The sequence below is a fragment of the Ambystoma mexicanum genome, chromosome 10, assembly GCF_040938575.1.
Source record: "Ambystoma mexicanum isolate Mex_15411 chromosome 10, UKY_AmexF1_1, whole genome shotgun sequence".
NCBI classification, from domain to species: Eukaryota; Metazoa; Chordata; class Amphibia; order Caudata; family Ambystomatidae; genus Ambystoma; species Ambystoma mexicanum.
The window spans coordinates 1513635735-1513651146 of record NC_090932.1 but is presented as its reverse complement, the minus strand read 5'-3'; the positions used below and the strand labels follow the sequence as shown (position 1 = coordinate 1513651146).

At 51.2% G+C, this 15412-nt stretch overlaps 1 protein-coding gene across 1 annotated transcript in view; it reads right to left on the bottom strand.

The window, feature by feature from the left end:
* The window catches only part of ATP6V0A2 (ATPase H+ transporting V0 subunit a2), a 721136-nt gene that overhangs the window by 63561 nt on the left and 642163 nt on the right, over positions 1 to 15412 (bottom strand). Inside the window, exon 15 of the mRNA XM_069619692.1 lies at positions 11043 to 11253. Within this exon, the coding sequence (XP_069475793.1) occupies positions 11043 to 11253 (211 nt within the window). The remainder of the gene's footprint in view (positions 1 to 11042; positions 11254 to 15412) is intronic.

Sequence of the window (15412 nt, the reverse complement as noted above, 5' to 3'; positions counted from 1 at the left end):
GGGGAAGCGGGAGGGGTGTGTGTGTCAGGAAACCAAGCATCTAGCCCAAAGACAGGACAAGCCTGCATGTGCCCAGCTGGAATGCACAGTGGATGCCCACGGGAGCCACACAAAGCAACACACTGTAAAAATAAAATAAATGGCCATGTGTGGACCGGGGGGGCGGGGAGGCCACCCAGGAGGCACGAGGTACAGGGTGCATCCCAACACTCACATGCGTGGATTTTAAAAAAAAAAAAACCTCCATGGGCTCATGGCCTGCACGGCTACGCTACAGTGGGAGAACTGCCGTCGCTGTCATCACCCTCTGCTGCTACATCAGGAGGTGGCCGTAATATGGGAGGCAGCCCACGCAAAGCCCTGGTATGGTCCTCCATGGCAGCAAGCATGCGGGTCTGGAAGGTTTGGTTCTGCAGGATGATGGTACGGAGATCCCCATGCAGCACCTCACAGGTAGCACGCATTTCTGCCTGCATGGCCTCGCGTGATGCCCGGATCTCCTGACGGGTTGCCTGGAGCTCAGCGGACAGTGAACGTGTGAGCTGCTCCAGCTACTGTTCTGACCTAAAATTCCGGGAAACCTCAAGTTCACCCAGAGTATCTCTGAGGGACCCGTGTTCTAACCTCAGGGCTTCCCGGTGGGCCTGTGACTCTACAGATATGGCTGCATGCAGAGTCTCCAGTGCAGCCCGTCGGTCCCTGTTGGACGCCAACATGTCCTCCCTGTGTGAGTGGCAAATGGAGTCAGTTGCCTGCTGCTGGAGCTCCATCTGCCTTTCAGGGAGGAGAATGGTAGTGGCCACCGTATCCATTGCCTGAGCCATCATTTCACACAATGCCCCCCGTTGTGCTGCTATACTGTACATGGAGTTCTCCCACACAGTATTGCCTGGTGGCGCACGGCCACCGCGTTGGCGGGCACCACACCTGTTTGGGGCAAGGCGATCTGCACATTGCTGTGCTGGCACTGCCTGAGGCTGCAGTACTGCATTCCTCCTTTGATCTGCTGGCCCAGGAACAGGAGCAAATATTGTGGAGTGTGATGCTGCATCCGTAACCGCCACAGGCAGACTTTGCAAAACTGAAATCCCCATAGAGGGGTCTACCCCCGGTGCAGGTGGGTTGGACAGAACAGCATCCCTGCCAGAAACACTCACCTGCAATGGCACATATGTCTCACTGTCCGATTCAGCACCTGATTCATAGAGGTCTGCGGAGGTGTAACCAGAGACACCCGTGGACAATATGGTCTGCAGGAGGATTGGGTTTTCACCCACCACCACCACCCCACGTCCTCCACTGGTGCCTGGTTGTGGCCGAGATTCCTCCTGGGTCTGCACCATTTCCTCCTCCTCAACAGCATCAAGTGCCTCATCACCTGCAAAAACATGAAAGACAACAAATGGAAACAGGCATGAGAACCATAGCACACACATAGGCCTTACGAGGCAGAGATCCAGTACATAAATTGCACATGTCCCACATGACTATAACCCTGGCATGCATGCACTGTCAATGAGTTGGAAGGGGAGGCAAAAAGCAAAGCACACACTGAGGACTCCAAGATGGAAAATCAACACATGTGCAGCATGCTGGATAGCACTGGCAGCACACATTAGCCTGTGAGTGGCATGTCCAATACACATACATGACACATGCCATCACACAGATGTCACGTAGCATAGCCATGGTACATTTGACAAGTACAGCCATATGATAGAAAATCAGTACTGTCACACATCCATGTGAGATGGACATGATGAGATGAAACATGCAAAATAGTGTGACAAAACACACATGTGCCATACGCTGCAACAGATCCACTGTTCACTGATACAGTGATGGCAGGCAGATGAATACATCAATGGTTGGTCACTTCAACATGACAGAAGACAACAGTCATGTTCTACATTCAAACAGGGCCCAAAAATGATTGTGTGCAGCCCATTACTCTATCAGCCTGAATGGTGAAATAATTCCCATAACATGGTAATAAATGTGGGCCATTGTGGGGTGTAATGTATGACAGAAGTATGTTGCATATGTGGCAGTACGTCAAAAAAAAGTGTCCTAAAAATGGCAAGGATTGAAACAATCTGGCTGAATGAACAGGAAAACATTTTGAACAATGTAGTTGCAAGATGACAGTTGAAGGGCAACTGCAGTAATCTGGTGCAAATTGGCAACTGTGGTCAGAAGGGATACTGTCATACCCAAACCCAAGGCCGGGGAATGGTTTTGAGGGACCACATGGGTGGCCCATACCAGTCATGACTACACAGCCTCACCTGGCACTCAATCAGAACATATCACCCAAGCAACATACACATGGATGGCACACACATGCATGGGCACTCACCGGACAATGCTTCAAAATCTGGTAGGTCTCCCGCGCCTCGGATCTGTTCCTCTGTGACGAAGGCTCCAGCGGCAGAGTCATGTTCAGTCAGTTGGTCGTCCTCTGGTGGAGACCCACCGCCAGTCACCAGAGTAGAGGCATGATTGGAAGCCAGCTTGTTCTTTGGTCTGCGTTTCAGGTCATTCCACCATTTATAGCAATCATCAGCTGTGCGCCTCACAAATCCAAGGGCACTAATGTGGTCCGCAATGGTCTGCCAGTGGACCCTACGCTGAGCAGGCGTAGTCTTGCACCCTGCAGTCACCACCATTTCGCGACTTTGTGCCAACACATAGGCCACAAGTGCATCTAGTTCAGCGTCATTGAAGCTAGGCTTCCTTGACGTGCCGGAGTGTGTAGCCGTGTCTGGGGTCCCAGCCTGTAGTGCAAGAGCACCCTTCTTCTTGGAAGGTGGTGCGGATCCTGAGTGGCTTACGCCGCTCTGGTTGGTAGGGGCAGAAGCGCAGATGGACTGGGACAGGCATTGGCTGCAGGGTGATGTTGGCAGGACCAACCTCGGTGTTAAGGACTTGGACCGACACTGTCCCAGCTGGGAGACTTGGAGCTGGGGTGGATTGAGCTGCAGCTGCCCCTGCAGCCTCCTCACCCTGGCTTCTTGGGGCAGCAGATGACATTGCTGCCCCAGATCCACGTGGCCTGGTCACAGCAACTTTCACTGCCACACGTGACTTAGACTTGGTGACACAGAAGTCAGCCTGGGAGTCATCCTGTGCCGGTTCAGTTGACAATATGGGCCGGTTTAACAAGGGCTGAGCTACATTTCCCAAAACCATTGGGGGGGGGTGGGCATAGGTGGCCCCGATTGGTCCTCCACACACTGGCCTCTTGGGGCACCCTGCACATCCTGGTCACATCCCCTACCGTGCCCACCTTTTGGAGGTCGGCCACCTTTGCCTCCCTTACTGCTGGGTCGCCTGCCAACCATGGCACTGATGTTGTGCGCATGGGAGTTGCAGTAAACAATTGTCCTGGGCAATTGGGGTGAAAGGGGTAGGGTACTAGATAGAATTCGTACCCTAGTGCTCTAGCAAGGCTGTCTGTGACCCCTGGGGGAAGATGACGGATCACGCAATGCACAGGCACCCCGAAAACAAAATTAAACGTGCACGCAACCCCTGGTAGACAACGTTCATGGAAAAATGAACCCGCACTATACTGTGGCACCCAGAAACACAAAAATAAGCGTACGCGTGATACACGCAGCCTACAATGACCTCTGAAGGGGTACGCGACACATGGGGGCGCTCACAGTGGGAAAATACGTGCGCGACTCACCATCTGCCTGGAAAAAGAACGTGAAAAAGACGCGCGTGTGCGTGTTGGAAACCCCCCCGCCAAAAGAAGAAATTAACGCTGTCTGAGGAACTGGAACCGTTGTGAAGTAATCACGTGTGAACCGACAAGAAGTACAAGAATCACCCGCTCGCTCTCCACAAAAAGCACCTACAAGAAAATGGCGTCCTACACGTACCTTTTAAGCCAGCCCACACGTGCCACGTCACTTAGGCACGTACGCGCTAAGGGCCTTTCCTCCAATTACACGCAGTGCCACCCGGACGTGCAGTTTTTTCACGTGTACAATGAACATGCACCCGTGTTGTGGGAAACGCCTGTGTGCGTTACGTCACAGACGCGCTTACGTGCTAAGGGCCTTTCCTCGAATTACACGCTGACGTGCACTTTTTTCACGTGCCAAATCACTCTGTATCAAGCTGGCCACACGAAAGCACACGGAAGACCACGCTCCTGGCCAAAAGGCCATTTTCCTGCCCCACAGAGCCCCGAGCACGCTCCCACCTGCCATATGCTGCTGCCTGCCCATCTGCTGCCCACATGCCCTGCTATTTGCTGCCTGCACGTCAGCCATCTGCAGGGGTCCAGTTGCTGTGTCCACCCCTGCTGGAACAGAAGACTCCCGACTGGGATACCATCGCTCCACAGCCCAGCCCCAGGACCCAGTTGCCCACCCACACCTGCCTCGGGGGTCGCCATGTCAGGGAAAACACCATCCGAGACCACTGGTGACCCCCAGCCAGAGAGGCAGAGGGCTACCAGCTTCAGTGATAAGGAAGTTGGTATCCTGGTGGAGCAAGTTCTGGGGCATTATGATGCCCTCTTCACACCATCGCGCGCCGACAAGGAAGGACGGGAGAGGATCTGGGAGGAAGTAGTGGTTACCATCAAAGCGGAGGGGGTGGCAACCCACGACATCAAGCACGTCCGGAAGCGCTGGGAGGACTTCAGGTCCAGGACCCTCAACAAGGCCCGGCACCTCATGAAGGCAGAGGATGCAGAGGGGTGCCGGGTCAGCCTGACCAACATCCAGATGAGGGTCCTGGAACGCATAAGCCCAGCGCTCCACGCCCAGATCCTTCGGAGGAAGACCCGTCTGAAGTCGAGCGGTAAGTGGCCATGCACTGCTGTGTGAAACAGGGCATGTTGCAGTGTGCTGGTAGTCAGCTACTTGTCTGTATGTGTAACATAGGCCATGTATGGATGTGTGTGTGCAGGGACATCATGGTAATGCATGCGAGACCAGTAATGTGTGAACCACATGGATGGTGCATGTGTTACTATTGCAACATGTTGAGCTGCATGCGGAATGCACACATGAATGCATGCCTGTCCCTGCTCTTGGACATGGATGGGTGGTGGGAGATGGGTGCTGCTCTCATGTACATGTATGGTGTACATGTCTGTGTGTCTGAGAAGCGTGTGTGTGACTTTTAAATGCCATGGATGCATGACATGTCCGTGACGATGTGTTGATTCACTTATGCAGTCTAGTCACCCTTGCATTCACTGTGTCTGTGGTGTACGAGCCATGATGCATGACCCTCCGGTGATGTGTGTGCATGGGATCAGTATGAACCATGATGCATGCGAGTTTGAAACCAAACCTTTATGTCAATAGAGGCCCTTGTACATGGATGCTGATGTTGATTGCATGCGCCGTGCCTGTTTCTGCATATGTGTTGCCTGCATTGACCCATGTGTTGTGGAGGGACAGGGTGGAAGTGACGTTTCACAGTGCCACTCATGTGTTATTGCTTCCTGTCTAGAGCACTACTGTACAGGACCATGATGCTTGTGTTCTATGTCTCCCGCTACGCAGTGTTGAGTGAAGAAGAGGGCGGAGAAGGCGCTGTGGAGCAAAGCGGCGGGGCTGCCGCCACCGGGCGGCGACGCAAGGCCCAGCCACCCTCCCAGGAATTGTCATCATCCTGGAGCGAGGGGACTGGTGCCGCGTCTGCCACTACGGCAGTAGTGGAAGGGCCGGGTGAGCCCCCACGGGGGCTTGCAATGGCGGAAGACAGTGCGGAGACATCCAGGTTGGTGGTCTCCACAGAGGAGGAGGAGCCCGCTACTGAGCCGCACATGGGGCATGGTGGGGGTAGTACCAATGTGCAAGAGGTGCAGTCCAGGGCCAGGGGCAGGAGGCAGCACAGGTTGCCGCAAAGGGGCCTGTGCATGTCGCTGTCCCTGACCCTGTGACTGCACCACCATGCACCAGCAGGGATGCCCCGTCCCAGGCCCGTCCGCAGGTAGGGGGGAGGCCCACATCATCTGGAACTCCACTACCTGCGGACGAGGAGTCCCATGACCATATGGGCTCCTTTCTGATTGGTGTCGCGTTGCGCATGCGTGTCATTCGTGATGACGTGCGTGCTTCCTGGGGGGACCACGCACGCCATCATGAAGAGCTGCGTGGCAATGTGGCACAGTTGGGAGGAATGGTTGGAGGGTTCTTACATGTGTCGCACACTCTGGCGGACCTCTCCTCCTCTGTGGAGACTATGCGCCAGTCGTTCTCCCTGCCGTCTTCCGGCCCAGATTCCACCAGGGCCCCCTGTGGACCTGGCCCGACCAACACAGCCAGCTTGGTGGAGATCCCATCCCTGCCACAGTCGGGAGTCAGAGGTCCAGCAGGGGTGGACACCCCACCAACTGGAGACCAGCAGATGGAGGATGTGCAGGCATCATCGGACAGGGCACATTGACAGCAGCAGGCTCAAGGTGGGAGCGATGATGGCTCGGGCCATCAACATCAGAGGGGAAGGCATCGGCCAGAGGGCAGGAGGACCCTGGAATGGGAGTGTCTTCTGTGTGGCTGCGATTGGGCCAGCGGATAGATGCGGAGCGGCGGCGGGCGGAAGAGACGCGGCTCACCATGTTCAGGGCAGAGTTCTCCATGCGCCGGGCCTTGAGGCAGGCTGAGTGCCTCGAGGCAACTCGCAGGGAGTTGGAACAGGCCATGACCGCATCCCTGCGAGACCTCGGGGCCAGTGCAGAGGCCCTCCTCCAGGCGATTGACATGGAGTTCGATGATGCCCTGGCCCACGACATCACAGAGTGAGCCGTAGGACTTGCCCGCCGCCATTGTATATAGTTAGTTAGTGTTATATAGTTAGTTAGTGTTAGGTTTCCTTTCCGTTTTTATTTCTTTTGGGACGCTTGGACAATGCCCCACGTTTTTTGTATATAGTTGTTCATTAGGTAGGTTTTTTTTATAGGTTTCATTTCATTCGTTGAGCTCATGGACCCTGGTTTTCATCATTGTACATAGTTGAACTGTGGATTACTTAAAAATAATTTATTTTGAATCACCATGGATCAATGGATTTTACAATTTATGCTTCCTTTGGATTTGCTTTGGTGGACGGAGGGTTTGGACTAACTTTCTTTTGGATTACTTTGGATTGAGACTTCTTTTCTTTTTTCATTTTTGGACATGCATTTATTTTCTTGTTTGAAATGATTTTCATTTTTTCATTCCATTACCTTTATTTTGTGCAAAATACATTTTGATTTATTACTTCCATGTGTGGTATTCGCTCATTGGTTTACTGCATGTCACAATGTGGGTTTACACAATCACTGGCACCCAGTGTGTCTGTGTGACGGACATGTGTTGATATACATAGTTGACTTTTGGTTTGTGTCATGTTATAGGCCTTTCAGTGTGGGGTGGATGGAAAACTTGATTGGGTCTCAAGACTGGGGTGGCGTGCAGTGGGATTTTGGTGGACATGAGGCCCATGAATGTTTATGTGTATGACATTTTGGGGGGGGACATGAGTCGGGGCCTGCTGGCAGGTGCCTGTCAATGATGGGTGGGTGGGGGTGCAGGGGGACATGAGTCGGGGCCTGCTGGCAGGTGCCCCTCAATGATGGGTGGGGGTACAGGGGGACATGAGTCGGTGCTCACTGGTGCATGGTGACATGTGGGCTGGCTGGGGGGCATGGTGTAACGCTCACCTGATTCCCGCAGAGGCGCCGGTCTTGACTGGGTGCCGTTTCTTCAAAGGTGATGTGTAACACGGTTGGCTCTTTGGGCTGGACCTCTGTGCACTGTATGTCTGACTCGAAGAGTAAGATGTCTGCAGATAGAAAATATGGGATTAATGAACTGGGGTTATTGGGTGCCTCTCTCCTCTTCCCTTTCTCTTTCTCTTCTCCTGTAGAACCCCAAAGGTTAACACCCTCACCTTAGGTAAGTGAACGCCGAGCTCTCCATCTGCCTCGGGCAGGGTGCCGTAACCAGTTTCTTCACTGGATAAGGGTGCAGGCCACTTGACCTCAGAGGACTGCTGTCCGTCGTTAACTGCACGAACGGTAAGTTCTGGGCACTTCAAATGTCTTAAAAGTCTTTTGTAATGATATCTCTTGTTTTGCAGGGTTCCGGCGATGGCGGATGGCGGGCTGATGAGAGTTGAGGATCGAACCCGCGTGAGGAATAGAAGCGCCTGGAAGCACGTAAGTAAGCGCTTGTAGCCTGCTTCACGATGCGCACTAACTGTCCCTTTTATCTTGCAGCTACAAGTTCGGAGCTTTAGAGAAGCTGAAGGGTGCTGGAATACCCACTGGATTCGGCGTGGGAAGGAGTAATGGCACGTGAGTAATAAAGTTGCCCAATGTCTTTAAATGCACCTTCTTTTGTCTTTCAGATGCGAGATGCAGCGCCGAAGGCCTCCGGAGCGTGCGAAGAGCTGGTAAGCTTTTGTCTTTCAGATGCCGGAATGCAGTGCGAAGACCTCCGGAGCATGCGAAGAGTAGGTAAGCCTTTGTCTTTCAGATGCCGGAATGCAGCGCGAGGCGTTGGTGACAGCCGATGGACCAGGTAAGAGATGCGCTGCCACTGAAGACCGTAGTGCTAACCTGTTCTTTCTTTGTCTTTACAGGTGCTGCTGAAGACTGGATTCCAGGATGGTAAGCCTTTGTTCCCTTAGGCCCAGGATCAGAAGCAGAAGACACGATGAGCGTTCTGCTGCAGAGAATGCAGAATAACGCAAAGCAAGATTCATCCATCGGGTGTGGTTTAAATAGCCTCCTGTAGTGCTTAGGTGTCTCCTTCCACAGCCACGCCTAAGAAAAGAGTTCCTGCTTTCCAGAAGAGTTCCAGTGTTCTGAACCTAGGGAGTGGCTCCTGCCCCACCCAACAGGAAAAGTAGTCCCAAACAGAAGAGGATCAGGGGTTCAACTGGCAGGTAAGTAAGCAGCATGGTCTGCTGCAGGTAAGTCCACCCAAGCATTATGAGCCCGGCGCTTCCAGCGCTGGGACTGGGCATGTTTATGAGCCTGGTGCCACTGGCGCCAGGACAGGGTCCAAAAGGTCCCAATTGGGACTGGCTGGCACTCGGAACCGGGGTTATGGGTCTGCTTCCAAGGGAGTCGGGCAAGTCCTGATCTTTTGGAAGCAGAGATCATGACACATGGCCAGGGCGGATGGGCTGCCTACGGGACATGACCAGGGGTGCAGGGTAGTCCCCTGTGGTGAGGGCTGCCTGCAGGGGCTTGGGAGGGGGTAGATGGCATACCTGGGAGGACCCACACTGCCAATTCACGTGTGAAAATCCCCGCGCACCCCTCAGAATACACGTACCCCGCTCACACAGGGCCTATCGCGTGTGATTCTCTATGCGCACCCCTCAGAATACACGTACCCCACTTGCACAGGGCCTATCGCGTGTGATTCTCCAGGTACACGCCCAAAATACACGTACCCCGCTCGCACAAGGCCTATCGCGTGTGATACTCCACGCACACCCCTCAGAATACACATACCCCACTCGCACAAGGCCTATCGCGTGTGATTCTCCACACGCACACCCGAAATACATGTAACTGCTCGCACAAGGCCTATCGCGTGTGATTCTCCACGCACACCCCCAAAATACACGTACCCCACTCGCACAGGGCCTATCGCATGTGTGAAACTTCCCGCGCACCCCAGAAATACACGTACCCCGCTCGCACAGGGCCTATCGCGTGTGCAACTTCCCGTGCACCCCAGAAATACATGTACCCTGCTCACACAAGGCCTATCGTGTGCGATTCTCCACGCGCACCCCCGAAATACACGTACTCCGCTCGCACAAGGCCTATCGCATGTGATTGTCCATGCGCACCTCCGAAATACACGTACCCCGCTCGCACAAGGCCTATTGCGTGTGATTCTCCACGCGCACCCCTCAGAATACACGTATCCTGCTCGCACAGGGCCTATCGCGTGTGAAACTTCACGTGCACCCCAGAAATACACGTACCCCGCTCACACAGGGCCTATCGCGTGTGAAACTACCCACGCACCCCAGAAATACACATACCCATTCGGCCAAGGAATATCGCATGTGACACTTCCCACACAACCCCAGTAATACACGTACCCCGCTTGCACGAGCCCTGTCGCGTGTGATAAGTGCAGCGCACCCCAGAAATACACATTCCCCACGTGATTGCAGTGTGGCGGACCTGGAAGCTGGTCCAGAGTTAGCGCGGCCCTTTGCACTACATTGGGGATTTCAATGGCTTTTCCATGCGCAAGGGGCCGTCTTGGGGGCGTAACTGGCGCTGCGGGATGTTCTCTGTGCCAGCGCTCATTATGGCTTGGAAATTCTATGAATACGCGGTGCACCAGAATGCTGTTTAGCGCACACGGCTGGCGCACAATCCCTCTCTCCGCTGCTCGCGTGCGCTGCCTCTGCGCTGAAATCTATGAATTACCCCGTTAATTGGTAGGTGTACTCCAGTCTTCGATACTCAGGCTGGGTGTGTGCCCATACCCCGTTAATGATGAGAAACACCGAGAAATGCTGCGTTGCTGAGTGCAGCCCTAGAGAAATGGAAGTCTGTGCTAAGTGCCGGACAAGTCTACTTTTTAACGTTTAACCGAGAATTCCAGATGTTTTTAATCTGGAACCTGTGCAATCTCACCTGTGTGGCCAAATCAATCATTCATTTAAATCATAGTAAGTTTCAAAAGTACTGAAATGGTCTCCATGCGGGCCACGCACTTAGCCATGACATTCTATGCGAGTTTGAATTGCCATCACCTAAAATCAGCATGATCAAATTAATGGACACAAAGTATAGAGTCAATGTCAGAGTTTTTTTAAAACTTCCTGGCACAGACCAGAAGGAATGCAATTTAATTATTTAAAAGAAGAAAGAACATTTGACGTAGTGAGTGCCCTTTTAAAATTCTCTTTATCCAGTCAAATGTGTTTATTTATATATTTTAAGGTATGCAGATGACCCATTGGCAAATTATTTCGATCACCTAAAAGTTATTTGAAGGATGACAATGTGTTTTCATTTTTCGCAAACTCAAGATGGTACAAACCTGTCCTCTGTAAAGTGGGCTTGCTTTATCGCTGGTAAACATGAACATGTTAATGAAGGTGATCAGAATACTGGGAGCATTCCTGGAGTTTTCTGCCGAATAAGTCAGCCACTTGAAGAGTACCATGAAGACCAAGTAGCCAAAGATACTAAGCATGAAGACAAGCTCTGGAATGAACACCAGCACAATGCAGTAGGTCTTCTTGAAATGCCTGAATGCAAAACAAAAATAAATTGCAGTCACAAAATCACTACACAAAAAATAAAACACTAAGAAAAATACAAACACCATACATAAAACTGACCCTCCACAAACATTGTTCTTCAAAGCCACATTAAGAATTTTCTTTGTGTAATATACAGCAACACTTTTCTGAGGTGCTTCAATTCATGCAAAATACTTCAGGGGGTTTGCTTCTCATTGGTAGCGTGTAAATATGCATTGACTTAAGTTGTCAGGTTTGGAGTGCGTCTTAACCCTAGTTACTACCCGGGTTCCAACATGCCACCGCTGTAGTGTAATTTAGTTCAATTTATTTTGAGGATAATATTAATAAAACATCACAAAATTCAAACATCAAAGCATATAAATTAATCTATGTTTCCATTTTAATAAAGCCACTACAACCAGTATATAAAATTAGACATGAAAATAACCATTTAAAAGGAGAAAAGGGTTTCTAACCACCTATGTCACAGATGGCCTTACAAACTCTAAAGTGCGCTTCAACAGTTAGAAACAATACAAGGTATTCAGACTTGCAATGCACTGCGTCACTCTTGGGTGCACTAGTGAGCATCCTGCTTTTGTGTCCAGCCCTACAGATAAGGGGTGCATTGGCCACTTTTACTCACTAAAAACAGGTAAATACTCCCATTAAATAAAAATAAGGAGTAAAAATACTCCCAACAAAAAATTATAAACAGATGCGCAGTACCATTTGTCCCTGCTTTAACTGAAACCGTTCCATGTATATGTTTGGACCAGTAGTGCAAGAGGAAGAAGTTAATATTACTGCCTGATTAGCAGAGTTAAACATCTTTTAATGCACTTACATAACTAGGTGCAAAGAAATAATTATTACAAAAACATTTCTGTTTTCCCTCTCCCTCTCTCGCCCCCTCTACTCCTCCCCTACTCTCTACTTCACTCTCTATACTCTTGCACTACACTCCTTCTACACCCTACCCCTCTCTGCACCCTTCTTCACTACCACTCTCTCACAGCCAAACCATTTCCACTTGGTACCACACTTTCCAACGCAATGCCTCACCTTCACCTTTATCCAACTCTTCCACAGACGTTTCAGCACTCCGCTCCAATTCCGTTCTTTGTCTGGTCTCTCGGTCCACATTCTGACATCACCCAAATACCCTTCCCTCTGTCTTGCTGCTACTGGCCTTTTAGAACCATGACTTCCTGTTTATGAGCTCTGCTCTCCCCTTCCTTCCATTGGGTCTGTGTTCCACCTGACTTGGGTGCAATCTAAACCTGTCCATTTCCCTGGAGGTTAGGTTATCATTCTCCTTAACCCCACCCCCTCTTGGTGCACAGAATGGATATTGGTTTGGAGTTCTGCTTGCTCTGAGCTGCAGAGAATAATACCTTTCTCTTTTGACAGGCACTCAAGTGTCAGAATCTGTATTGGAATCCCTCGGTACTGCATTGAATGGTGGTCCTGGTAGTTCTCACATGAAGCAAAGGGAACTCCGGCCAGAATTGAGTGTGCAAGGCATTGGGTGATCGACAGTGGTACAGAATCAACAGACAAGGCACATATAGGGGGTTCAGGGTCTGGACTCACCACAACTCTGCGGTAGGATCAGCTGTGGCATATGCCCTTGTAGGCCACCAAGGCCCTGACCCTGCCAAATACATCCACCCTTTCATCTAAATCCCCCTTGTCCCTGCTCATTCTATCACCTCTGCTACCCACGATTACAGATGGTTTAAATATTGTGTACAATCAGTACCTCCTCTGGCATTGTGATTCCTGGTACAGTAGTTGAGGTCCCCAATATTACAATCATTGGTTCTGTTTGAGGGTAGAGGTCCATATCCCCATGCACACAAATGATTTGGATCAGGGCCCCTCGGCTAGTTCTTCTTGGGATACAAAGTCGACACGGATACTGGTGCGCTGGCTCCCAGAATCAAATAGGGCATTTCCTGGTCTCCCCTGCACGTTTACGGGACGCTGATCAGCCTTCGCCATAAAATAAAGCACTGCGTCTGGTGGCTCTTGGGGTTCTTCTTAATCCAAGAATGGGTTGGGGGATTAGTCAGGGAGGCCGACAGTATCTTCAGGTTCCAGTGAGTTTCTTAAAGGTAATTCTCTTATGGTTCGGGCATGAGAAGGCAATGTCCACCAGTTTGTCTCTCTTCGCTTTGGGACAGAAATGAGTGATAGGACTAAGCTTTGTGCAAGCACAGCACCAGATATCCTGGTGCAGTCGAGGGTTGGCCTTGCCTAGATTGCCATCTTCGGGAGTCTTCTTCCCACTGGGTGGTGGTACTGTACTGAACACCTTCCTCCACCAAAATGTCCCTCCCTAGTTCATAGGTTTAAATTCTCCGGGCTTCTTTGATCCAAATGCTGGACCCTATGATATGCATGTGAGACGGAGAGAGGGAGAGAGGGAGAGCAGATGTGGAGGGGTAGATTAGAAGGTAGAGGTCTTTGGAGGCGGTAAGTGCTATAGAGGAGAGGAATGTGAGAAGAAAAGGAGAGCAGAAGAGATATAGAGGGGGAGAGAGAGGGAGAGAAGGCGCAAGAGAAAGTGGGAGGGAGAGCAAGGGGGAGAGCGAGAGAGAGGAGACAAAGAGGGGGTGAGAGGGAGATGGGAGAAGGAGTGAGAGAGGAGGGGAGAAGGAGGAGATACAGCAGACGCAAGAGGAGAGGGAGTCAGAAGACTGAAGGGAATAGAGAAAGGAGAAGGTGGAAGAGAAGGAAGGGCAGGCGAGAGAGGGAGCATGAGAAAGGGGAGCAGTGATTAGGGGGGGTACAAGATGAGGGAAAAAAGCAAAAGCTGTGAGAGGACGAGAGACAGAAAGAGGCAGTGTGAGAAGAACAAGTTACTTTCTTACCTGGTAACGTTCTTTCGATGGGATGGTCCGACGACGTATTCCATATCTATGACATGTAATCACCACAGCTGTGCTGCTTCGGAAACTTTTTCGGCGTCTGCGTCCTGCGTCGATGACGTCGATGCGCCGTCGTCGAGGACCTCCTCCGACGTCCGACGTCATCCGATGTGATAAGTAGGACGCACGACGCCCATAGCCTCAGTTGTAGTTTTTCCCCCCAGAACGTGTGACATAAGTCAACTGCCAGTCAGACACAAAGCCTTGCGGAACGTAAGCTGCAATCGCAAAAGAAATTCTGCAGCGGGGAAGGCAGGGCGGGAGCGATATGGAATACGTCGTCGGACCATCCCATCGAAAGAACGTTACCAGGTAAGAAAGTAACTTGTTCTTCGAGGGGATTGGGTCCTCCGACGTATTCCATATCTATGACAGACTCCCAAAGCAGTACCAAAGCAAGGAGGAGGGAAAGAATTTAGAATCAAAATTTAGAATAGCCAATCAAATAGCAGAGCAAAGGACCGCCTTGCCAAAGGCCAGATCCTGTGCTTGGATGGAATCGAGGGAATAGTGACGTACAAATGTATGTACTGAAGCCCAGGTGGCTGCATCACAGATGTTGCGAATAGGAACATCCCTCTGCAGGGCAGTAGACGCAGCCATACCCCTGGTAGAATGGGCCCGCAAGCCAGCCGGTGGGTCCTTACCCGCCAAGCGGTAGCACTCCGAGATGGCCAAAATAATCCAGCGAGACAAAGTCTGTTTCGTCACAGCTTGCCCCAAACGCTTTCCAGCGTAACCAATAAAGAGTTGATCATCCACTCTGACCCGGGACATGCGTGAAACATAAAAGCTTAAAGCTCTCCTAGGATCAAGCCTATGGAGCCTCTCCTCTTCCTTACCAGGGTGCGGAGGAGGATAGAATGCCGGAAGAACAACCTTCTGGGCCAAATGAAATTCCGTCACTACCTTCGGAAGAAAAGAAGGACGAACTCTAAGGACAACCCTGTCCTTGTGAAATACAGTGAAGGGAGGCTTAACTGAAAGTGCCTGTAACTCACTCACTCTGCGAGCGGAAGTAACCGTAACTAAAAACACAGTTTTCAGAGTTAACAGCCTCAAAGGGCAAGAATGTAAAGGCTCAAACGGAGCACCCATAAGAAACTTAAGAACAAGGTTTAAATCCCAACCGGGCACCAGGAAAGGTGACGGAGGGAACACATTAGTGAGCCCTTTCAGGAACTGTGAAATCAAAGGGATTTTAAAGTAAGAACACTCTTCAGACG